Source organism: Mastigoproctus giganteus, chromosome 11, assembly GCF_048544385.1.
Source record: "Mastigoproctus giganteus isolate SK-2022 chromosome 11, ASM4854438v1, whole genome shotgun sequence".
Classification (NCBI taxonomy): Eukaryota; Metazoa; Arthropoda; class Arachnida; order Uropygi; family Thelyphonidae; genus Mastigoproctus; species Mastigoproctus giganteus.
In genome coordinates this window covers 123,785,304-123,812,589 of record NC_143585.1, presented here as the reverse complement: position 1 = coordinate 123,812,589, position 27,286 = coordinate 123,785,304, and the positions used below count along the sequence as shown (strand labels likewise).

The following is a 27,286-nucleotide window of genomic DNA, read 5'->3' as shown; positions in this document are numbered from 1 at the left end:
AGAAAACTATATTATCACAAATCTGCAGTTGGCAAGGGATCAGTCTATCTATCAAAATCTGTTATCTGCTGATTCCTTCATGCCTTGAATGGTAGATAATCAATAATCTCTGCAACTAGCTTGCTATTAAGCTAAGACATTTGATTAACTAGGCATGATTTTCTCTCAAAAACATATTTAAGTCCTAAACCATGACATTTTTTTTATAAATGTTAAAATTAAAACATTATTCTTTCTAATGTAAAACAGCTGTTTTACATTAGAAAGATTGAATTAATGTAAACAGCTGTTTACATCAACTCAATCCTTGTGAATAGCATTATTACAGTGTTCTCTTTAAATTAATATCACATTTTTAAAATTCATTTTTAAAAATGTTCTGTTGTTTTTGTAAATACACAAACAATTATTCCTTAGAGGATATTCTGATTTAAAACCAAATGAAAATCGCCATTCCAAGTGCTACATAAAATTAAAGAAAGGCAACAGACTTTTACAAATTTAACTTTTTGGTAATGGATAAAACAAATATACAAGAGCCAGTCCATAGGAAATGCTCTTGACTGCATTAGCATCACAAAATTTTATACACTGCTAGTATAGATATTAAAGAAAAACATGCTAAAATAAAGGTTTCTCTCTATCACAGGTCTGAAGTTATGAACAGTCAACCTCATGCCCATTTCTGCTATTGGTCAGTGATAGATACAGATATGCAATGATGCAATCACTAGGTTATTCAAAGAGAAGTGTATCAGCCATTTTAGACACTCTAGATTATAGGAAAATATGCTGACAATGGATACCCATGCTGTTAACAAGAGAAATAAATTCTCCAGGCAGGACAGCTGCCAAGACCTGCGGTAGGAGTGCAGTGCAATAACTTTCAAGATTTTTTAAAAGGCTAATAACATGTGATAACACCCAAATCCTTCATTATGACCCTTATTCTAAACATCATTCTATGATTGGACACATCCAACATCTCTAGTGGAGGGAAACCTCAAAATTCCATATCATCACAAAAAATGATGGCCACAGTACTGTGGGACAGAGAAAGTCCAATTTTGGTTGATATTCTAGAGAATGGTCAAATACCAATAAGGAACAATATTGCCAAAAACACTTGATAAGCTTAATGGGGCTACCCCATTATAATGCTAGGCCATACACTGGCAGTATGACTCAGATAAAATTTTAGTCATAGGGTGGAGAGTTTTGCCTGATTCTGCATATAACTTGGACTTGGATTCATTTGATTTTTTTTTGTTTGTACACATAAAGAGATATCTTTGTGGAAAACAAAAAAATAATAATAAATAAAGAAATCAATTATATATATATATCACATTTAAAAATGCTTAAAACAATTTTTTTTTACCATTTTTATTCGATATGACTGAGGTCTACTATTTATGTAGCACTCCAGTCCACTCTTTTATTTTTTACAGATATTTTTTTGACGAAAATCAAAAAAAAATTTTTTTTTTTTTTTTTTTTTAACTAATTTAGCACTTGAAGCAAAACTTCTGATTAATCTGTCTTTCTTGGACTTCATGGGCAGCCCCCCCCCCCCCAAATTCCCGTTACGTGTGCTGGGCTTTACTATTTCATTATTAATTTATTATTTGTTTTATTATTAGTTCGATACAATTTCCACATGGGCTCCTGCACTTTACCCGTCGAGATGGATCATTACTCTTCATTCTGTAAAACAATAAAATAAAGACACAAATTAAAAATCGAAATTAAATATGCAGAGTTAAGTAAAAATAGTACTAATAAAATTTTAGGGAGAAAGCCTCAAACTGTTTAGTGAAAACACATCAACTATTACAGCTGAATTTCAAGGCAAACTGAAGTTTGTACACAGGCATTATTATTATAACATCTCATATTGTGAAATCCTTCACAGCTAGTTGCCTTCCCTTTATACTTCAAACAAGTAACATTTGCCCCATTATAAAAATGTCCTGTCACATATTTTGAGTTGAGTACCATCTAGATGGCAAAGTTTCAAATCTATATGCCCTCTCATCAGTGGTAGATAGTTACTCAGAGATACAGTTGCAACTTATTTACACAATATGAGATGACAAAAGGAGTACTACTTAGACTAATAAAATTTTAGGACAGAAAGCCTCTTAACTATGTAAAATTCAAACTACAACACTGTTTGGTACAAATGCATTATTACTATATGAAGTGATATTCAACCTTTACAATTATTTTGGAAAAAAAAAATTTACTCCAATTTTATATATATATATATATATATATACACAGCAATACCCTGCATAGCACTGATAATTGGTACCAAAACTGTTCCGTGTTATATGAAACTGTGCTGATCGAGGTATAATTATAATGGATTTTAATTGAATGCGTACCAGAGAAACAGTCTATAAACAAATTATAATAAATCTATAAACAATTTCCACTTGATAGCCAATTAAAAGGATTTGAGCTAAAAAATATTGCAAAAATTTTATTAATGAAAAAGTAACATCATGAGAGATGAGAAAAAAGCTTTATTGTTTATTTAGGTATTTCAATAATGAAGTCTGTTGAAGTTGTCTCTTCTTTTTCTCGGCGTACAAGTCTTTGTAGCATCAAATCCCATCTTGTAAAATTTACCATATCTTAATGCTACGTTCAACATTCGGATCTCCATTCATAATTGCCTTGAAGGCCATGTCAATCCTCCCTTCCCGAAAAACTTTCTCCAATTCTTCTGTTGAAAATTCTTTTGGTGCTACTTCAGAATTGTTTTCCTTTTCTTCATATGCAGTTTGCTCATCAATTTCAAGGAAAGTTGCATCACCTAAGTCATTTTCATGTGTCATTTGTTTTTTGTTGTTTGTTACTTGGTTTTTAGGAGCATTAGCAACTAAGGCCATATTGCTCCGGGGATATGCTGTGGTCATTTCCTGACCTTTCCGCATCCTCCGTATTTGGTGGTCAAGGGCTCGAACTCCGGTCTAATCAAGAAGTGTATGCTACGCACTGCTGCTCCTGCCCACCTGGCTACGGAGGCACCATGTGAGTCAGTGCACTCACATACATTGGCAGTGTCCAAATTTTCGAATCCCAAATCTTTTCCAATCTTCATAATGTCTTCAGCTGAACTTGCGATTCAAAACCAAATTGGGCAAAACATGCTGCAAACAGAATGCAAGTTGTTGGCAGTGATTTCTAGCCAAGATGCAAATATATTTTCAGTCATATTTAAAAGGGTAAAAAATAAATTGTGAAATGAAAAGTCTGAAAAGCTATCACGTCATCTCATCAGGATGGAATTCAGAATACCAACACTGTTGCATGTTTCTGCTAAATTGCCTGAGGTGTTCCATGTGAGAGAATAGAGTTGGCACCGCAGCATATATGTATGCATACCTAGGCTACAACCATTTAGCATATATGTAGAGTATGTGTCTAGGCTATTGTATGAGTTTTAATATGTACAGTAAATTTGATTTAAACTTAATTGAAAACCGGGTTATAGTGAAACCTGTGCTTTTTGAAGCTGTGCTAAGCGAGGAATTTATGTTCCCCTGCACACATTTTTTAGTGTTTTTGAGATAGTTTATAATACTAATAATGACTTTCAAAGTAACCCACAATTAACAAGAATAAATTTACAATTATAGATATTAAATACTTACAGATCATTTTTCAATAAAGCCAATTTTTTTGTACCCATATACCCCATGAAAGAAGTTTGTATGGCACTGGCTGAATGCAGCTGCACTATAATAACGACAGCAAAATATATACATATACACGCTGGTGTTCAAAGAAAGTGCATCACCTAGGAATTTCACATTTCTAACCCTTTTTCGCGATAGTATGTTACATTAATGACTAGCATCACAAATAGAAATATAAACAAAAAATATTTATTAAAAGTTAAGGCAAAGCTAAGTAATATTTAACAGGTGCTCTCAAAATATTCCAAAATGAGCATTTGCAACCTTTATACAGCAGGCCCTCGTTATAACGTGGTTCGCTCTACACTAATTTGCTATAACGCTGTTTTTATATTATAACCCATATTTCACTCTATTGCTGTCACAACTCACTATAACGACAATCTACTAGCGACAGATTGGATTTTTGGCATGTTTAACGAAACCATTTCATCTGATGTATTTGATAGCTTAAAAATGAATAGCAAAGTTTCCCACTCTAATTTAATTGCACTATGGTGACTTGTTATGATCAACATTTTAAAAAAATGATCAATTCATCTGTAATGCTACTAAACAATACTGACTCGAATCTATAAAATGCCTTTATAATAAAGGCATTTTATAGATTCCTCCAGAGGCCTCTTCAATGAATTAAAAATGATCAAGTATATTGCTTGTAATATTTGCGTTATATGCATTTATCCGAAGTCTAATCATCACTCGGTAGAGTGTTAGAGATCATCTGTAACAGACAGTTTACTCGAACGTTGTATCATAATTAATGCAACACAGTTACATTTTCCAAGATTAATAATGGTGGATAAGAATTAAAAAGGAACAATGTCTGGACGCGGTACAAAGCCTACTAAGGTAAGAAAAATACTGAATTTGAAAATTAAATTATATGTTTTGAAGCGAATCAATTTCGTTCAACGACAAGTGAATGTGTACAATAATTTACGACTGGCAGGTTCAACTGTAAGAACAATTATAAAAAATAAAGAATTAATTTTAGCAGCGGGAAAGGCAGCTGTCCACTGCAAGCAACTAGGCCGGCTATTATAATCGAAATGGAGAGACTTCTAAATAATTTTATTGAAGATAATATCCAACGCACAATTCCGTGAAGTTAAATATTATTAAAGAAACAGCGATTAAGTTAAATATTATTAAAGAAACAGCGATTAAGTTAAATATTATTAAAGAAACAGCGATTAAGTTAAATATTATTAAAGTAACAGCGATTAAGTTAAATATTATTAAAGAAACAGCAATTAGCCTATATGATGATCTGTAGAAAGCTCGCCTTTAAAAAAAAAATTTTTTAAAATGTGGAACCATTTAAAGCTAGTAAGGGCTGGTAAGATGGATTTAAAATCCTGAGAGAAGTCACAAGTGCAGATCAAGAAGGAACCGAAACTTTCAAAAAAAGAACTAAAATTTATTGAAGAGTGGTGTTAAACTTCTCAACAAGTTTTTAACATAGATGAAACAGGACTTTTTTGGAAACAAATGCCTAAAAGAAGTTTCATATCGAAAAGAGAAAAAACATGCCAGGTTTCAAAGCAGCGAAGGAGCAGTTGATTTTATTGTTGGGTGGTAACGCTGTGGGAATTTTAAAGTAAAACCCCTTTTAGTTTACTAGGAAGATGACCAAAGTACAAGCCAAAATCGACCAAAAGTTACGAAAACTCGACAGCCCAGGGCCATTGGATTAATAAATTCATGATTTTAAGTTTAATTTTGAAACATAATATAGTTACTTACCACATAATTATATACGTGTGTAATGGAGAATATTTTATATGTACAAATTTTTAATATTAAATATTTTGACTGACATTTGTGCGTCTTTTCGTTACCATTTATTATTGATTAGGAAATATCCTATGGCATAGACCTTGACTCACAAATACATATGTTACATTACGGGAATACAGAGCTCGCTTAGCACTCTGTTTTTCAGGAACGAATTATCAGCATTAAGCGGGGGTCATCTGTACAACAGTTTTGGTAAACACGACAATTATGGCTGAAATGTTATCAGAAGCCCTCAATTTACTTCAATTTATCATTTTAAATAGAAAACAAAATGAAAAGTTCACCAGGTGCAAACTAATATTTAGATGAACCGCCTCTGGCTCTGATGACAGCAGCACACCATCGAAGCATTGACAAGATCAATTTCTGAAAATAATCAAAGGATACTTCGTGGTTCCAAACGCAAATTATGGCTTCCTGAAGTTCATGAAGGGTCTTTGGTTTCTTTCTGGCAGCTGCACATTCCACATGATGCCAACAGTTCTCTATAAGATTCAGGTCCAGGCTGTTTCCTGGCCAGCTAAGAGTTGCAATGGGCTGTTCTTCCAACCATTTTTTCACCTGTATCAAATGTAAACACAATTACTATCAAACCTCTAATGCAGAAATGAAGCTAAAGTAACTAAAGTAACTTACACTTTTCCCCCAATGACAAGGAGCAGAGTCATCATGAAAGATGCAGTTACTTGGCAGGTTGAAATGGCCTCTAATGGTTGGCAGCAATTTGTCTTCCAATATAGCCAGATATCCATTGGCATTTACAGAACCTTTTATAAACTGCAGGTGACCTACTCTGTGATACGAAATGCACCTCCATATCATTTGGCTGGTGGGGAATTTCACCGTAGACACCATACAGTCTAGATGATATTCTTCACCAAGTCTATGGCGAATCGTTTGTCTCCTATCAGAGCCATGCAGGTTGAATTTCTTCTCATCCGAGAAAATAACTGACTTCGCACTGCTCGGGGTCAATTTGACATGCTCCTTACACCGAATTAATTGGGCCTTTTTCATTTTTTGTGTGAAGAGGGGCTTCTTCTAAGAATGACGGGCTACGAGTCCATTTTTGAAGAGGCGTCTTCTGACTGTTACAGCACTTTCTACCACTCCTGTATGTTCTTCCCATTCTCTTTTCAGCTCAGACGAAGAAGCTTTAGGGGTTTTAAGGCATAAGCTCTTCAAAACGCGGTCCTGTTTTGGCGTAGAGACTCATTTGAGTCCGGTTCCTTTTTCCTATCAGCAGAACCAGTGTTCTTGAGTTTGGAAAGAAATCTACTCACTGTCAACTGATTACAAGACACTCTATAAGCAATATGACTGGAAGAACATCCTTCCTCACGTAAAGCAACAATAGCACTCTTTCTTCTTGGTGCAAACTGCATGTAACTTGCCATCCTGGCATAAGCAAGGAATGGCTGCAACTCTTGCAGAGCATGCTTATATAGATGAAAGTAACAGCTGATGCAATATTATGTCATCACCTATGCATGTCAATCTTATCTTATGCAATCTGTAAGAAATATTGCCATATACTTACGTTATTCGGGCGACAATTACAATTCTAAGGGGTGATGCACTTTCTTTGAACACCAGTGTGTGTGTGTGTGTAAAAGAGTAACGGTTTACATCTGCCAATCAGAAGCAACCCTCATTTGATAAACAAAAAAATTTCATATATCCTTCAGAAATAATGACAGAAAAAGCTACAGTTACGACTGAAATAAGAGGCATGGTATCCAAAGATGGCAAGGTGCCAATATTACCCACATATATAGGTGTTTATCTGGTCAACCCAGCATGACATTGATCCACGCCGCAATGTCATGATTATTGATCGGTCCCACCATTACCGTCAGATTTGGTCAGAATCGCTGCAGCAGTTCCTTTAACCGAAACAGAGGGTAGTAATAGTAATCGTGGCATGTGATGCAAGAAAGCAAGCTTATAAGCTTATGTAGCATCAGCCAAAAAAAAAATTCACACAACCATTCCCTCTAAACGTTTGTCCAGTTCCTCCTTAAATTTATTTAACCTATCAACTTTCACAATGACAGATGGAAGTTTGTTCCAGCAATTAACCACCCGCCGGCTAAAGGCAAATTTCCGCACATCTATTCTACACCTGCCTTTCCTCAATTTGAATTTAGGTTCGTAATCTGAACAAGTGGAAGGATCCCATCAGAATTCAGCGTGTTCAACCCATTCAAGGTCTTATACACCTTAATCAGATCACCTCCCAGGTGCCTAATCTCCAGCCGCTGCAATTTGCAGAACTTGGTAAGAGGATCCCTTCATTCCCCTCACCAATCTTGTTGCCCTTCTCTGTACATGCTCAAGCAAATCTACATCCTTCCTAAAATTAGGCCTCCAGACCTGTATGCAGTACTCAAGGCATGGCTGACCATTGCTTTATACAGAGGGACAATCACCTCCTTTTCCCTGCTAGCAAAATTCCTGTATATCATTGACAAAACCCCATGACCTGCTCTGGCAGCCTGTCTGCATTGCTCAGAAAACTTCATATCTGACTGCACAATTACTCCCAGGTCTTTTTCATTTTCTACCACCCTAAGTGGTAGAAAACCACACAGTTGGTACTACACTTAGGGATGGGATGGGATGGGATGTTGTGTCCATCGCATCACAGAGATGACCATCCTCTTCACTGACAAACGTTGGCTGTAATGTTCCCAGGCATTACAGCACAACTGCAAGCATTCCATTCTAACAACTAACTGTTACCTGACCTGTAGCATGCAGTTCGCCATACATGACTGGCATGGCACGCACATGACGTTCAGTATATTTGTCCATTAACAGTCACAACTGATGAAGGACACCCTCATGTCCAAAGCTATGTATTACTTTCCTGTATTTTTACTGTGTTTTTTGTTCATAGTAAGTTTTTTGTTCATTAAACATATTTTTACCTGCAACCTGTTATTTCTTTTCTTTCTGCGTTTTGCTCTGTGGCACAAAATAGAAAGCTCTGTGGCACAAAACAATACTTTATTGCTTAGAGCAAGTTATAGAAAATATATAACTTGCTCTAAGTTATATGTTTAGAAAACATTTTAAATCAAAATAACTATGTCAAAATCACCTTCTCATAAAAACAATGATATAATAATGCAGTGTTTCCCAAACCGTGTTCCATGAGATATGAATAAGTGTTCTGTGAAAAACTGTAATTAATAATTAAAAAAATAAAATAAAATATATAAATTTTGCATATTTGTAGCATATACCATTTTTGTATCATTATAATTTTTAACATTATTTTATTTTTATTTTTTTGGTTATTAATATATTGGCATAGACTAATAATCAGATAGACCATGGAACACTTTTGGTGGGCTTTTTCATAGAGAAGTATGTGTAGAGGTAATAACATATATGAAAAAGTAGCAATGTAGTGATCTAATATGCCATTTGCATGCGATTTATCCTGAGGGGGAGCGAACCGATATCACAACTAAACTCACTTCCTTGTATAAATTTTTTGATAATTATCAGTATTTCGAAATATTATTATTAAAATAAATAACCATGGATTTGTGGTTGAAAAAGGGAACTTTAAAACGAGAAGCAAGTACTCCTAGTATTGCAACTGTGGTTGATGAAAACAAGCACAATATTGTCACACTTCAGAGTAAGGATGAACAATCGCAGCCTTTTGTTCCCCCAAAATCTGAAGTTAAAAAACAGGAACCAACTAATAAAAGACCAAAATGAAAGTATGATGGCAGTTATTTGAATTTCGGTTTTACATGTGTTGGAAATAAAGATGTTCCTGATGCACAGTGCATCGTATGTGATAAAATATTAGTAAATGGTTCTTTGGCTCCCGCTAAACTTGTGTTTCATAAGTGTTCCGTGAATATGTTGTGAGATGAAGTGTTCTGTGACAAAAAAAGTTTTGGAAATGCTGTAATAAGGAATTATTATTTATTATTAGTAGTAGTGTAATATGATGCAAGGAAACAAGCTGATTAAGCATTACACAAAAAAAAAGTTCCCACAACATTATTAGTTTACAATACTAATAATGACTTTCAAAGTAACCCTAAATGCACAATTAACAAGAATAAATTTACCATTATAGATATTAAATACAGATCATTTTTCAATGAAGTCAATTTTTTTGTATCCATATATCCCATGAAAGAAGTTTGTGTATCACTGGCTGAATGTAGCTGCACTATAATTATGACAGCAAAATATTATATATACAGGCAACCCCTATATAACACAGTTTTGCTCTAATACAATTGAATTGCAGCAATCCTCACACAACACTGTACTTTTATAACATGGTTTTGCTCTAACACAGTTAGAGAATTTCGGTAAACCTTGCATAAGAGTATTTTTGAGCTTTTGTTTGGGGAAAACCCTGCTATTATGTTGGATGTAATTTTTCAACGTTTCCACTCTTTTTGAATCCCCACTGTTGACTCGCTAGTCAAAAAAAAATTGAGAAATCCCTGTATTTTATTTTGTTGGGAAATTCCCATGTTACATTCTGTGCTATTGAACTTGTACTTGTTGAACTTGTGGAAAAATCTAGATTTTAAACTTTTATTACTATTGGATAACACACCAGGCCATCCAAAAGATTTAAGTCATCCAAATGTTGAAGCCATGTTCCTACCGTCACAGTTGTACTGGGTTAATACAACTTCTTTTATTCAGCCATTAGATCAAGGCATTATATGCACCTTTAAAACTCACTCCATCAGAAAATCATTACAATTGATTTTGGAAAAAACTGATTCCAGATCTATTGAAGTAATGGAGGCATGGAATCATTTCTCAATTGTGGACTGTATCAGAATCACAGCTTTATCGCTGAAAGAAGTAAAACCCTCAACATTAAATGCATGTGGAAAAATGAATGGCCAGAGTCAGTTCATTCAGGAAATATGATCGAAAAGGCAGAAAACGGAATTGGTGCAATAGTAGAATTTGCTATGTTGGTAGGAGGGAAAGGTTTGATGATATGACTACTGAAGCTCTTGTGGGTAGCACAGTTGATAGAATCGCCCTCCTCCTCCTCCTCCTCCTCCTCCCCACACCAGCTGGAAAAGACCCAAGTTCAAATCCCATCGATGAAGGGAGGAATTTTTATGGGTCTTTTTCACAATGTGGCTGAGTTAGTCGAGCTTGGATGAGGGTAGCATGGATTTTTCCTCCAAGGAAACTGGTTTTTCATCCAGCAAAACAGAAAATCGACCGCAGGACACACAATTTATAGGCAATATACACAGAGTAACATGGCCCTAGTCGCCGATGCTCCTAAAAAAAAAAAAAAATCACTGAAGACGTTCAAGAATTACTGGTAGAAAAAGAAGCCGGCATAGTGGTTTTGGTGCAAATGGCATCGGAGGTAAAATCAAATCAATTCAGATGATGTATTGCAGATGAAATTCTAAACTTCCATATTTTACACTAAAAAGCATAGGGGAGCAATTAGAATCTTATTTTTTGAATGCAGATTCTTGAATGAAAAGAGCCCAAAGGTCAAAAGGGAGCTTCAAAAATGCTTAGTTCCATACAATGAAATTCACAAAGATTTATCAAGCAATAGCAAACAACCCCAGATTACTGATTTTTTTAAAGAAGGCAGAAGATACACGAAATCTAGAATGGTGTCTTTTTGTTAACAATTTGTTAATGAAATAGTGTATTTTTGTTAGCTTTTGGAACATAACCCCCACATTTTGTACTTTTTCTTAGTCCTGAATAACACGGTTTCGCACAACAAGACATTTTACAGGAACCTAATAACTGTGTTTTACAAGGGTTACCCTTTATATATTTGTGTGTGTGTGTGTGTGTGTGTGTGTGTGTGTGTGTGTGTGTGTGTGTGTGTGTGTGTGTGTGTGTGTGTGTGTGTGTGTGTGTGTGTGTGTGTGTGAAGTTATGTAAAAGAATATAAGAAGTAGAACAAGAGAAAGAGTGGCAGAACAGATTAATGCCATCAAATTTATGATTGTACATTACATCTGTCTTTATATAACAATTTTTTAGTTAATTATAATACCAACTAGATAAATTAAAGAATTTAGCATAAAAGTATTAGGGGTGAAAACTATACACATTAGTTCAAAGGGCCAAGTTTAGGTAACCTAAGTTGGACTTCTTTGTAGTACCCTATAAATAAACACATATAATAAAATAAAATAAAAATGATAATATAGTTAATTATAGATATATGGATACATTGAATGGAACACTAACTAGGGCTAGCTCCACTCAACTAATTATTCACTCCACTCAGCTAATTACTGATGGGATATATTGAGTGGAGCCAGCCCTAGTTAACGTTCCATTCAATGTACCAATATATCTATAATTAGCTATATTATCATTTTAATTTTACAATTTCATTTTATTTTATTATATGTGTTTATTTATAGGGTACTACAAAGAAGTCCAACTTGGCCCTTGGAACTAATGAGTATAGTTTTCACCCCTAATACTTTTATGTTAAATTCTCCAATTTATCTAGTTCGTATTATAGTTAACTAAAAAATTGTTATATATATATATAAGAATTAGAAATAATTAACAAAAGATATAGTAAGATGGGAAAGTTATTAACAACAACGTGCCAGGCCTAATGGAAGAAGATAAAAGAAAAAGAATGTTAAGAACCTAATAAATTAAGTGGAATTAATGGCTGGATCAACAGGCTGAATTAACAAGCCAAATCATATTTACAAAAGCTAGAAAGGAAGTGGAAATTAATGAATATTAAGAAATAGTGATAAAATAGAAATAAAAATGAAAATGAAAATAAATTGGTACACAGATCAGGTATTTCATCAGGGGACTACATCTGATCATGTACCAAAACACTGCATTTCTATACAAACCCATGTTGATGGAGGTAGCATTAAAGAATAATAATATTGTGTAAAAAAAAAATAATAATAATAAAAATAAAACCTCCAGAAACATGAGTAAGGTAGCCCCAACGCAGTGTGTATATTTAAGTAAAACTGTTGCATTAAGTTAAGGTTAAAAAAAAAATTTTTTTAAATGTGTAACAGGCAGCAGCATAGGAATGGGAAGTAATACAAGGTAGGGGAAGGAAAAGGTAGTAAAAAAGAGGCGAAGATAGCGAGAATAAGAAAAGAAGGAATGTCTGAATCGCCCTCATATTGCACTAATAGTTCAACGGACGGAAAAAGATGAATAGAAAGTAGAAAGACGTATAGAGAAGGAAAAGATTTTTTAGTATTAGTATTAGTATTAGTAACGGCCGCATGGTGCAAGAAAGCCTATGGCTTATGCTGCACCAGCCAAAAAAAAAAAAAAAAAAAATCCGAACAAAACAATGATAAAAACAAAAAATAAATAAATAACTAAATAATAATAATTAATAAATAAAAAAAAAATAAATAAAATAAAAAATAAATAAAAAGGAAATTAAACCTATCATCCTATGCGCTTCCCTTACCCGAAAGTACTATCCAGATGACCTTTGAATTTCCCCAAACTGTCGGCCTCTACCACCCATGAAGGTAACTTATTCCAGTAATTTATAACTCGCTGGCTAAAATAGAACTTCCTGCAGTCCAATCTAAACATTTCCCCCCGTAACTTGAATTTATGTCCCCTAGTTCTAGCATCATTTATAATCTTGAAAATTTTGTCCTCATTCATTTTACTGATGCCTCTCAGAGCCTTAAACACCTCAATCAAATCTCCTCTAAGGTGTCTAGTTTCCAAACTCTGCAACCCACATATTCGAAGTCTTTCTTCATAAGGACGCCCCTTTGCCGATCTCACCAGGCGAGTTACCCTTCTTTGCACCCTTTCAAGAAGCTCGATGTCTTTCTTCAGGTGCGGTCTCCATACTTGAACACAGTATTCCAAGTGTGGTCTAACATAAGCCTTATATAATGGGATTATCACGTCCCTATCTCTACTTGCAAAAGTTCGATAGATCATCGATAGGACACCATGGGCCTTCCTTGCAACCTGTTTACAATGCTCAGAGAATTTCATGTCTGACCGTATCGTAACACCCAAGTCCCTTTCCTCCAGTACTGGCTTTAGTTGAACTCCACCAAGTGAATAAGTTTTTTTGGGATTACTGTTTCCCATGTGTAATACCTTACACTTTGTTGGATTAAAGCACAGCTGCCATTTTTCTGACCATTCCTGAAGTCTATCTAGGTCTCTCTGAAGAAGCTCAGCTTGACAGTGATCATTAACTACTCTCCCAATTTTAACATCATCTGCAAATTTAGACATCACGCCCTCTATCCCTTCATCAATGTCGTTTATGAAAATTAAAAACAACAGTGGTCCTAATACTGATCCTTGGGGAACCCCACTTCTTACATCAACCCAATCTGAGGAATAGCCATTTATCACAACCCTCTGCCTCCTGCCCCGAAGCCATCCTTCTATCCATCTAAGGATTTTCCCAGTGATTCCAACCTGTTCCAGCTTATAAAGCAACCGCTCATGTGGGACTGAGTCAAAAGCTTTGCTGAAATCTAAATAAACAATGTCGAAATTATTCCCTAAATCCAGCTCGTGAGTGACCCTTTCGAAATAGCGAACCAGATTTGTTAAACATGATTTTCCCTTTACAAAACCATGCTGAGTATCATTGAGAATTTCAATTCGATCCAAATGATCCTGAATTCCACCCTTGATCATTGCCTCCATGATTTTCCCTACTACTGAAGTCAGACTGACAGGTCGATAATTTCCAACTTCACTTTTAGAGCCACCCTTATGTATGGGAGATACATTTGCACTTTTCCAATCCAAGGGAATCTCCCCAGAGTCTAATGATGCTCGCATAATTAGCCTCAATGGTTCAATGCACTCGCTTGCCGCCTCTCTTAAGATTATAGGGTATATTCCATCAACTCCAGGAGCTTTACTGGTCTGTAGGCTCGAAAGTTTTTTCATTAAATAATCTTGCGAAATTTCAATATCATTAATTACATATTTTTTAACTTCGCTCTCACAATTTCCCTTTGCCACAAAAGGCTTTTCATTTGTAAATATCGATGCAAAATAACTGTTGAGTTCATCTGCAACGGCAGCTGGTGTATTTATTACTATCCCCTTTCCCTTACGTAAAGGTCCGATCTGGTTTGTCCTGCTCTTCTTGGCATTTATATATGTGAAGAATTCTTTATCCCCCCTCTTTGCTCTGTTTGCTAGTGATTTCTCATAAACTGCCTTTGCCTGTCGAACCTTTTCTGTGGCTCTATTACAGATCACCTTGTAGCTGTTATAGGCTTCAGTACTTTTTATTGTTCTGTAACCTTTCCATGCCACCTTTTTCTGCTCAAGTAATGCGGCAACTTCACTAGTCATCCAGCTTGGAATCCTCCTCGTGGAGTATTTTTTTAATGGTATATACGCATTCAAGGCATCTGTGATTAATGTTTTAAAAGCGTACCACAGTTCAATTGTATTCATTCTCTGCGCGATATCTCCCCAGGTAATAGAGGCCATGTAGTACCTTAAGGCATCGTAATTTCCTTTTCTGAAATTAAAACCCATTCCTTTGCCTTTTACTTCTGCTACCTCTCTCGTCATCATCCACCGTAGAACTCCGTGATCACTTCCTGCTACTGGTTCCTCTACTGTCAGTCCTGTTATGTCATCCGATTCATGGGTGATGATGAGGTCTAGGATATTCTTTTCTCTAGTACTTTCCCTGACATGTTGATACAAATAACAGTCATCTAGTTGATTTAAAAATTTTGTTCCCCATGTCGAGTTTCCTTCCCATTTATTCCAATCAATTAGAGGCAAATTGAAATCACCCATAATAAGGCATTGACGCTTACTTGCCCATTCCATTTGCATGTAGAGGCTTTTGTCATAATCTTCACAATCACCTGGTCTGTAGATTACTCCTACTCGCATTATACCTTTGTTTCCAACTATCTCACACCATACAGACTCTATACTAGCATGTGAAACGTCTGAATCCGGGAAAGCTATCGTCGCACTCAGGCTGCTTCTGATAAGAAGCATTACCCCACCACCCCTTCTATCTAACCTATCCTTCCTAAATACATTATACAAGCCGTACTGAAACTCATCATCCCCAATTTCAGGGTGGCACCACGTCTCTGTAAGCCCTATTATGTCCGCGTTACTTGTTTTAACCAGCAGTTCGAATTCGCTCATTTTATTGACGACACTTCTAACGTTACTGTATAAACAATTAAGATTTACTGTTCTTGTATATTTAACAACCCTAACACAACCCTTGAAGTTTTTTAGGCTCTCTTCCCTGATATTAGCTACCCGCTCACGTGAAACGTCTTTGCCCCCAGAACATCTAGATAATACGTCCAGTTGGGGTAACAGATAAGAACCCTTAAGGTATGTGCAAGAGTTACATTGACCAATATTATCAGATAAACGCGTGTCAGTATTACCCACATCCCCCCTAACTAGCAGTTTCCCTGAACCTTTAAGGTATCCTCAATAATACTGGCAAAAACCTTTGCACCACCTTTGTTTAAGTGTATCCCGTCTCTACAAAACAAATTCCTTCTACCTACAAGTGTGGGCCATGCTGATAGAAATTTACCCCCTAAAGCCTTGCAGATTCCTTCAAGTCTTGAGTTAATCCACAAGGCTCTTAACATATAATCCCTCCTATCGTGTCTGGGCAGAATTGCAGACACATAGACATTATGGCCTAGCTCGCGACATTTCCTCAGCATGGTCCTGTATTTTCTCAACAAATCGTCAGATCGTGTACGTTTAATGTCATTTGTCCCCACATGAATAATAATATTTTCTTTACCCCCTTTAAAATCTGACAGTCTGTTGGTGACATCATCAATAGTTGCTCCCGGCAGACATACCCTGGTTCTCCTCCACCTATCTTTATTACAAAAAATATTCCCTGTTTCCCTGACAATGGAGTCTCCTAATAAAACAATGTCCTTTTTAACCAGAGTAGTTTGCACTTGGTTTTTCTGTTTTGAGGCTCGAATCGGGTGTGCATCACTTGGCAGATTGCTGGAGTTTTGAGTCCCTGACGAGCTCCCAGATGCATTATTTTCGAGGGCAAGTACTCGTTTTTTCAGGGACTCAAATTGTTCCATCAGTGCACCAAATTGTAATTTAAGATCGGTGCACTCCTTACATCGATCACAAAGAAAAGAATCCCCAGGTGAGGTAGGATTAGTCACCAGGTCGACCTTGGAAAACATTCCACAGGTTCCACAACGGATTAAATCATGACTCACCCGTAAATCGCCATCTGGTATTTCCGTGTGAGTCACGATACCCTGTGACGTGTTTAAGGCAGATCTCGTAACTACCATTATAAAATTAAATAAATATCAATGAAAGTAACTTTAAAAAATTATATCTATAATATTATTAAAATCAAACAGTTACAGGAAAACCTATAACAAAATAATCCAACAATATCTAAATAAATCAAATATTTAAAAGCACTATCCAAAAGTAAACCACTTAACTGAGGAGCCCTGTCTAAGCGCGTCCGCTCACCTCGAATGCCAACCTCGAAAGTTGAAAATTTTAAAAGATACTGGGCAAGCTAGGTGCGTAAGTACCCAACCTCTTAGAGAGGGCCTTGACTGTGAAGGTGTTAGTAGAAGAGGAAAACTAATACCGCTAGCCTGTGACATATTTTGTTAATGTCAGATGTAGAAAATATAGTGAAAAAACAAGTAAAAAATAGAATAAATATCTGACTTCACCTATTTGGGAAATTTAATATCAAATGAAGGGAAAGACATCCACATTAAACTATAAAAATATAATAAAATGAATGGAACAATTAAACGCCACTTCAGAAAACAAATGACAACTGAAACAAAATTACGACTGCACAACATCACTTCAAAATCAACCCTCTTCTACAGCTGTGAGACTTGAGTCATAAATAAGAAAGATGCACACAAACTAGAAGCAGCACAAATGAAATTTTTAAGACCATTATTAGGCTTTACAAGACTAGACCACCAAAGAAATATAGATATCCGAAAGAAATTAAAAGTAGATAACATAGTAATTGACATAAAACGGTATCAGGAAAAATGGATCAGCCACGTAGAAAGAATGAACCCAGACCGGATCCCAAAATTAGCCTTTAACTACAAACCTACAGGCAAGAGAGATGTTGGTTGACCAAGACAACGATGGTGAGATCAAGACCACCTCCAAGAGCTACAACAGAACAGGTCTTAAAAGACCTAAGCCGGACCAAGTTCATGATGATGATGAACAAGTAAAAAGAGAAGTGAAAAGAAGAATAAGAAGAAAAATTAAGAAGAAGAATAAAATTAAATACCTTTAAAATTATGTAGCATCAATTAGTAAAATGCATAATAAACGTGATTAATAAATTTTTTTTAACCTTAACTTAATTCAACAGTTTTACTTAAATATACACACTGCGTTAGGGCTACCTTACTCATGTTTCTGGAGGTTTTATTTTTATTATTTTATTTTATTTTTTTTCCAGCAATTTTATTATTCTTTAATGCTACCTCCATCAACATGGGTTTGTATAGAAATTCAGTGTTTTGGTACATGATCAGGTGTAGTCCCCCTGATGAAATACCTGATCTATGTACCAATTTATTTTCATTTTCATTTTTATTTCCATTTTATCACAATTTCTTAATATTCATTAATTTCCACTTCCTTTCTAGCTTTTGTAAATATGATTTGGCTTGTTAATTCAGCCTGTTGATTCAGCCATTAATTCCACTTAATTTATTAGGTCTTTATTTATTAGGTCTTCCATTAGGCCTGGCACGTTGTTGTTAATAACTTTCCATCTTACTATATCTTTTGTTAATTATTTCTAATTCTTATTTTATAGTTCTGTAGCCTTGTGCATTCAGGTACATCTATATTCTTATCTTCTTATTTTCTTCTCTCCTCTCTCTTTCCCTTTTTCCTTGTCTCTTTCTTACATTTCTTATCTTTTATATACTATATATATAAGTAATAATATATAGTAATATAATATGCTTATATAAAAGTAATGGTTTACATCATTGCACCCAATAAAGTTTAGAATTTATTCAAACTACCCACTTCCAACAACAACAGATGGAAGTTTTTCCCAAGAATAAACCACATGCTGGCTGAAGGCAAACATCTGTACATCTATCCTGCAACCATCCTTCCTCAATTTGAATTTATGAATTTATTATTTTTGAATGAATTTATTCATTTGTGTGCAGTCTGAGCAAGAGGAAGAATGCTATTAACACTGAGCTTGATCAATCCATTCAAAGCCTTAAAATACCTCAATCAGATCACCTTGCAGGTGCATTCGCTCCAGATGCTGAAATTTGCAGAACTGAAGCTTTCCTTGGTAGGACCACCTTTTCGTTCCCTTAATTACTCTCACTGCCCTTCTTTGTACTCATTCCAGCAGATCTACATCCTTCCTAAAATGAGGCCTACAATACTCAAGATGCAGCCTAACCACGGCCTTGTACAAAGGGATAATCATCTCCTTATCCCTGCTGGCACAGTTCCTATATAAGACTGAGTTGTCCTGGCAGCACGTCAGCATTGCTCAGAGTACCTCATATATGACTGCAAAATAACCTCTAGGTCTTTTTCATTTTCCACTACCCTGATTATAGTAACACAAATTAGGTACATTAATCTACCGACATGTAGCACCTTGCACTTGTCAATATTAAACTTCAACTACCATTTCTCAGCCCATCTGTCTAATTTTTTTTTGATCTTGTTGCAGTTGCTTACCCTGTTAACTATCATTAACCACCCTGCCTTTGTATCACTGAAAACTTAGACATTAAGCCTGATATACCTTCATCAATAATAAATATTGAATACAGCAATGAGCCCAGCACCAAACCCTGGAGGACTCCACTAATAATATTAGTCCTTGAAGAGAAGTATCCATTAATAATCATTCTGTTTTCTTCCACCCAACCATCCCTTTATCCAGAGCAGTAACTTGATACCACAATGCTCCAATTTGTACAGCAGTCTTTTTATGTGTAACAGTATCAAAAGCTTTCCTGAAATCCAAGTATATGATATCAAAACTATTTTTTGCATCCAGTTTTTTTGCTACTGCATCAAAATATCCAATCAGATTGGTCAGACAAAATCACCTCTTAACAAATCCATGCTGTGACTGCAGAATAACTGAATTCTATCTAAATGGTCCTACATTATTTCTTTAACCAGAGACTCCATTATTTTCCCTGGAACTGAAGTTAAGCTAACTTCAGTTTGGTTAAGCTGTAATTACTCACGTCACCATTTAATTCCAATTTGTGAACTGGGGATACAATCACACATCTCCAGACCATAGGACCTTTCCCTGAATCCAAAGATGCTCTCATAATTATGGCTAAGGGTTTTCTTACTATAATTGGATAGATCTCATCCATTCTAGGTGCCGTTTTCATGCCAAGCTACAACAATTTTTCTTCCACTTCACTTTCCTCTCAGTTATCACAAACTCATTTAGTTCCCATTTAGTTTAGAATGTTATGGATACTTCTGATAACCCCCCTCCATCAAAGAACTCCTTTTGCATGAATGCAGATGCAAAGTGTTCAGTTTTTTTAGTAATCTGAGGAGGAGGATTATCAACAGTTAAACCACAAACATCAAGTGTGCTAATGTGATTCAAACCCTTCCTTCTACTGTTAATATAAGTGAAGAAGTCTTTGCTGCTCTCTGCCTTCTTTGCCAGAGATTTCTCATAATCTGCCTTATCTTGCCTAACCTCCTTTGTGACTTGATTACTGACTAGTTTACATCTACAATAGGCTTCTATATCACCTGATACTTTATATGCATCTCATGCATTTTTCTTCTCTACATCCCTAACAGTCCAAAGACTTTTAGAAAATTTTTACAGATTTAGCTACTGTGCAGCACATTTACTTAGCATACGTAGCACATTTAACTACTAGACAGTATAGTGTTTATTATGATTAATTAATTATAATATAATCCTTGATATATATTCATAATATATATATTCCTTAATCATAAATATATTCATATAATCATTAATAATTATACAGTAAAAGTCCAAAAATCCGGATGCCAGAAATTAAATATATTCATATAATCATTAATAATTATACAGTAAAAGTCCAAAAATCCGGATGCCAGAAATCCTGACTTTTCGAAAAAAACTTTTTAAAATTAGCAGGCGCGCGCGCGCGTGTGTGTGTGTGTGTGTGTGTGTGTGTGTGTGTGTGTGTGTGTGTGTGTGTGTGTGTGTGTGTGTGTGTGTGTGTGTGCACGTGTGCCACAAATTCCAAGTGACAACAAGCGAACTCGCAGTCACCATTTTGAAACAAGCAATCAAAACCATGGCATAGCATATGTATTTAAAAGCCCCTAATAATGGCTCCTAACACAGAAAAACTTCATGGTGTGAAGAGAAAGAACACATTGAAATTGAGTGACAAACTTGAAATAATTAAGAAACTAGAAAGTGGCGTGAGCAATACTGTTTTAATGGAAACATACAACTTCAGAAAAATCTACAATTTACGATATAAAAAAGGCAAAGAATAAAATTCTAGAATCATCTGAGCCTTACAATAAAATTGCTGAGAGAAAAAGTTTACATCAGCCAAAATTAGAGAATCTCGATAAAGTGTTCTACGAATGGTTTTTGCTAAAACGATCGGAAGGTATGGCAATTTCTGGGCCGATGCTTATTGCCAAAGCAAGGTCTTTTAAGGAGCAAATGAACATTGAATGAGAGTACACATTTAGTGATGGATGGCTGAGGAATTTCAAGACTCATCATGGTATTAGACAGATATTGCTGGAGAAAGACTGCACTACATTCTGTTGCTGCTCGTGTATCGGCTGATACATGAGCAGCAACAGAATATAGTGCAACATTTGAAAAAAATTGTATCTGACTATGACCTTACAGCCGATCAAATTTATAATGCTGATGAAACAGCGATTTACTGGAAGTGTTTGCCCACAAAAACTCTGGCTGGAAACCAAGAATGAAATGCAACAGGGTTTAAGCTTAATAAGGAAAGAGTAACCGTTCTTATGTGTGCTAATGCTTCAGGTCAGCATAATATTAAGCTTTTGGTGATTGGTAAATTTCAGCGCCCACAGGTCTTTAAAGGAATTGTGCACTTACCTGTGACCTATAAAACCCAAGAGAATGCTTGGATTGACAAAAGATATATTTCGGGTTTGGTTTGTTCATGATTTTGTTCCATCAGTTCGTCAGAACTTGAAATTGGAGAAGCCGCCAAATACAAAGTGCCTACTACTTCTCAACAACTGTAGGGCCCACTCGTAGAATCAAAATTAGTGTCTGATTGCAGAAATATTTTTGCATGTTACTTGCCACCAAACGTAACACCATTAATTCAACCCACGGATCAAGGAGTCATTAGGAACTTTAAATGTCACTATAAAAATGATTTTATGACGAAAATGATGCATAAGAATGTCAACCCTTCAGAATTTCAACGCAGTTTTAGAATCAAAGATGCAACATTTTCACTTGCGACTGCATGGAATGCAATCAAGCCTGTAACTCTTTTAAGAGCGTGGTGAAAGTTACGGCCGAAAGTGAGGTTTGCAGATCTACAATCTGATCGAAACGAAGATTTTGAAGGATTTCACATAAAGCAGAAGACATCTGAAGTGAAAGAACTGATGGAAACGGTTAAATTAGGTACAGAAGACAACCCTCTACGCAAACTTAATGCTGATGACATAGAAGAGTGGATACACATTGAAGATGATGTTGAAATTGCAGCGACGTTCACTGATAAAGAAATTATTCAAAGCATTATAACTCCTGATAAGGTACGAGGGAATTATTCAGAAGAATTTGGTGAAGAAAACGACAAAGTTGAAGAAGTTGTTGTTTGGTTTTTAGGAGCATTAGCAACTAAGGCCATATTGCTCCGGAATATGCGGTGGTCATTCCCTGACCTTTCCGCATCCTCCATATTTGGTGGTGATGGGCTCGAACCCCGGTATAATCAAGAAGCGTGTGATACGCACTGCTGCTCCTTCCCACCTGGCTACGGAGGCGCCAAGTTGAAGAAGAAAAGATATCTTGGGCTACTGCAGAAAAGTCCATTGAAACGGTTATTAAATTTATGGAACAGAACTATAGTTCAGTCTTCAGCACGTCATGCATGCTTTGTGATAAAATTATTATGCACACACGGTGCATAATAATTTTATCACAAAGAAATTACAAAGTCGTAAACAAGATGATATACAAAGGTATTTAAAGAAAGAAATAGAAGCATCAAGCAGTGCAGCAGATAGAGTAGAAGCTGCAAGTGTTCCGTTCCATTCCATCCACAAGCAGTGCAGCAGATAGAGTAGAAGCTGCAAGTGTTCCATCCACAAGCAGTGCAACAGACGAAACAGAAATTACGGAAAAGAATGAATAAATATTTGTTTGTTTTTCGAACTTTGTATTTTATGTGAAAATGTTTCGTTAATAAATTAAAACAAATAATTAATTTATATAAAATATGCATCTTTTGCTTTCATTTATATACTGTATTTTTCTTTTACATTGTTAAACACGATTTCAAGCATTACACGCTCTTTTTTTTTTTTTTTTTTTTTTTGTGGTGAAAATTTATGTTTACATCTTTGTCAGGTGTTGACTTTATTTTTCTTTAAAACTGCTCTTTTCGATAAATGAAGCATGCTTTATTTGCTAATGAATAAACTGTCAAAATTTACCTGGTCATCTCTTCTTTATTCCATCTTAAATTTGAATTTTAAAAGTACTGCCTGAGAATCCGGAAAATCCGAATCGACCCAGTCCCCGAGCAGTGCGGATTTTCGGACTTTTACTGTAATATTAATTAATAAATGTTATAATTAAACTAGATTATAATTAATTTCATTTTTAGAAATTAAAGACATTTATCACTGGAATGTGTCAGGTTGATATTACATGTTTCTCTATGTAGAACCAGAAGTATAACCAAGTCAGTATCTTGACATTAAGTGAAGGTTAGACCGACATAAATGTATTTTAAAACTTGAAAATCTTTTTTTTTTCTCATTTTTTTATATTCATAGCATTATAATTTGACTATGAACAGTAATTTGTACTGTGTACAAAGAATAATTTGTACTGTTTCAATATACAGGCAACCCCTGTATAACACGGTACTTCTACAACAATTGATAAATTGTAGCAATCTTCACGCAATACGGTACTTATATAACAAGGTTTCGCTCTAACCTGGTTAGAGAATTGCGGGAAATCTCACATAACACTGTATTTTTGAGCTGGGGAAACCCTGCTATTATGTTAGATGTAATTTTCAACGTTTCTATTCCTTTTTGTGAATCCCTGCTGTTGACTCACTAGTCATTATCGCCTTCATGGTATTCTTCTAAAGCACATTTCAGGTCACTACCATAAAACAATAAAAATAATTTGCAGTCTCCGGTTTATTGGTCTTTTCTGTTAGTGTAATCAATTATAAACAGGTAGTAAACTCTATCTTCTTGTGTTTGCTATAGTACTGATAGCTGGAATTCTGTGGATTTTCACGCTATTATGGTGAAATGTGTTTCTCCTTCCATGAAATATTCAATCATATAAAAAACAAATTTTCAGAAACTCTCATTACTCTGTATCTCACTTGTACATATCATGTTCTTTGTTATTAATTGCTTATCATTTTTTTACTGTTTTAAATTTTACAACCAAAAAAGTCAGTGAACAGAAATATCAATTAGTTAGTACAGTTGTGCCCCCGTATCCGCTGATTCAGTTACCTGTGGTTAACCACGGAAAAAAAACAAAAAAATTTAACACACTACTAGCTTGTCCAATATGATGCTTCCATTTATTTTTTACAATGTCGTATATGGTTTGGTCATCAACATTATAATGGTTCTTTAGAGATTTAACGGATGCACAGTTTTCAAACTTTTGAATAATTTCAAGTTTTTGTTTAATTTGAAAGCACAACTCTTGCCTTTGCCTATCATTTTTGTGATTTCTAAACAAAAAAATTACTATAAAAAAAAAAAATTTGTCCTTTTGCAATGGAACACAACAATCGATGTGACGCACTAAATCAAATTAAACATGTGGTCTCTTTTTTTTTGTTTTGAGCAGTAGGGCTGAAGACAGCGGGGGTTGCAAGATAAATAGGTACACTAATCTCCCACTGACGACTTGCAAAATATCTGTTTATATCTATTCTAATTATTACTTGAATTTTATGATTTCTGGTTGATTTTTTTTTCCTTTTTTTTTAATTTGGAGTCGAAGTTTCCCAGTTAATAAACCAATCCCAGTAAAATTGAGAGTCTGCTGTACTTTATTATTACCATATTTAATGTTGGTAATGTCTTACTGTGTGTTTAATTTATCAAACTTTATTATACATATAAATGTACAAGTGCTAATATGTATGTACAAGAAAATCACATTTTATATGGAGTCAGCAGGTGTTCGCTTATATCCACAGTTTCAGCCATCCACGGTAGGTCTTGAAACATATCCCCCACAGATACGGAAATCTTACTGTATGTACATATTACAGTACATATCAAGCTTTTTTAATTAATTATTAATTAATTTACGTAAGCATAAATTCATTTTTATTTTGCTAACTCGAAAATATTCTTCAAATTTTTACATATCATTTAAAGTGGTGGTCCACTGTATTTTGTTGGGAGATCCCTGGGTTAGGTTCTGTGCTATTAAACTTGTGCTTGTTTGACACCATAAAAAATTGACTTCGAAGCGTGCAGTTCGTAACTTTCAAAGAGAGCAGAAGGTACACAAAATCTAGCTGCTGCAGAAGAGATTGTGCTTAGCAGCAATGAAGATAAAGAAAATTAAATCAACGTACATTATCTGATATATATGTATCACAGTTTGTAAGGTAAAACTGTTTGCTCAGTTATTACTATTTAAGTTACTACTATTATAAAAATAAAGTTAAAATATTAAGTTATTACTACTACAAAAATGGTGTATTTTTGTTAGCTTTTGGAATATAACCCCCCTTTTTGTACTGGTTCTTAGCCCGATATAACACGGTTTTGCAGGAACCAAACTACCGTGTTATACAAGGGTTACCTGTAACAAAAATAAATGTGTGACAAGCAACCATCAATGCAACTCAGACTACTATCAGTAATAATACTTAGTTCCTGAGGTTTTCCCAGTCATTCATCCAGTAATGACAGCTAAGACTATTAGGTGGGAGTGTAAAATGCTAATGGAATTCAGATCCCACTTGTGAGTCAAGTAGCTCAAAATTCAGAAGAGTCCAGGTCATTCTGCAACAGCCAAATCCTCTGCATGCACCTTCACACTGGTGGGACTATTAGTAATAATAAGTGTTTCCTTCATATGCAAAAATACTGTCTAGTATGCTAAAAGGAACCACTTTGGTACAAACCAATGTGGCAGAGAAGAAAAATGCATGGGATAAATTAATAGATGACATATAAATTAATGGATGACATGGAAGCCTATGATAGATATAAGCTGGTCTGTAACCAAGTCACAAAGGAGATTAGGCAGGCAAGGGCAGATTATGAGAAATCCTTGGCAAAGGATGCAAATAAAAACAGAAAAGAGTTATTTACCTATGTAAACTCTAGAAGGAAAGGGATGAATCAGATTGGTCCACTGGATATTGATGGTTCAACAGTTGAGGATCCTGCTCAGGTGGCTAACAAACTAAATGAGTATTTTTTATCTACATTCACACATGAGGAGTTATTCAGGAAGGGGAATGCCAAGTTAACTCTGGCAGTGAGCTAGATGATTTTGTAATAACTGAGAGGAAAGTGGAGGAGAAATTGTTGAGGATAAACATAAAAAAGGTACCCGTGGTGGATGGGATCTATCCAGTTATATTAAAGAAGGCAGCAAAGGAAGTAAGCAAACCCTTAGCCGTAATTATGAGAGCTTCTTTAGACTCAGAGGAGGTATCCATAGACTTGCGACAAGGCAAGGAGATGTGCAAATGTGACCCCAATTTACAAAGGAGGCTCAAAGGCTGACACAAGTAATTATAGACCTGTGAGTTTAACTTCTGTTCCAGGAAAATTAATGGAGGCACTGGTTAAAGAAGCACTGCAGGATCATCTAGACAAGACTTCAGTTATAGCTCGGACACAGCATGGTTTTGTTAAGGGGAAGTCTTGTCTGACCAATTTGATTGGATACTATGATGCAGTCACAAAAGAACTGGATGCAGGGAATAACTTTGATATTATATACTTGGATCTTAGAAAGGCTTTTGATACTGTTGCACATGGAAGACTGCTGCACAAATTGAAGCAGTGTGGCCTTGAAGGCAAATTGCTGCTATGGATAAAGGGATGGTTGAGTGGGAGAAGATAGAGAGTGGTAATCAATGGACACTGCTCATCGTGGATGTGTTTTGCAAATTATAATGTCTGGAGACTAGGCACCGGCGAGGTGATCTGATATAGGTGTATAAAGCCTTGAATGGTTTGAGACTGCTCGATGCTGATGGGATTCTTCCTCTTGCTCAGAATAATCACCTGAGAGGGCATAAATTCAAATTGAGGAAAGACGGATGTAGGATAGATGTGCGGAAATTTGCCTTTAGCCAGCAGGTAGTTGGTTGGTGGAACAGACTTCCATCGCCTGTTGTAGAAGTTGATAGCCTAAATAAATTTAAGACTTAGCTGGACAGGTATTTCCAACCAATGGAATGGTGAAATGGGAGTGGGTTTTTTTTTTTTTTTTTTTG

General features: G+C 35.4%; 1 protein-coding gene across 2 annotated transcripts in view; it reads right to left on the bottom strand.

The window, feature by feature from the left end:
• Positions 1–1,580: 1,580 nt before the first annotated feature.
• The window catches only part of LOC150078411 (E3 ubiquitin-protein ligase MARCHF5-like), a 229,979-nt gene continuing 204,273 nt past the window's right edge, over positions 1,581–27,286 (bottom strand). For both annotated transcript variants that reach the window (XM_090385465.1, XM_090385466.1), the window contains one exon: positions 1,581–1,707. In XM_090385465.1, coding sequence (XP_090241591.1) covers positions 1,696–1,707 — 12 coding nt within the window. In that variant the 3' untranslated portion in view covers positions 1,581–1,695. The remainder of the gene's footprint in view (positions 1,708–27,286) is intronic.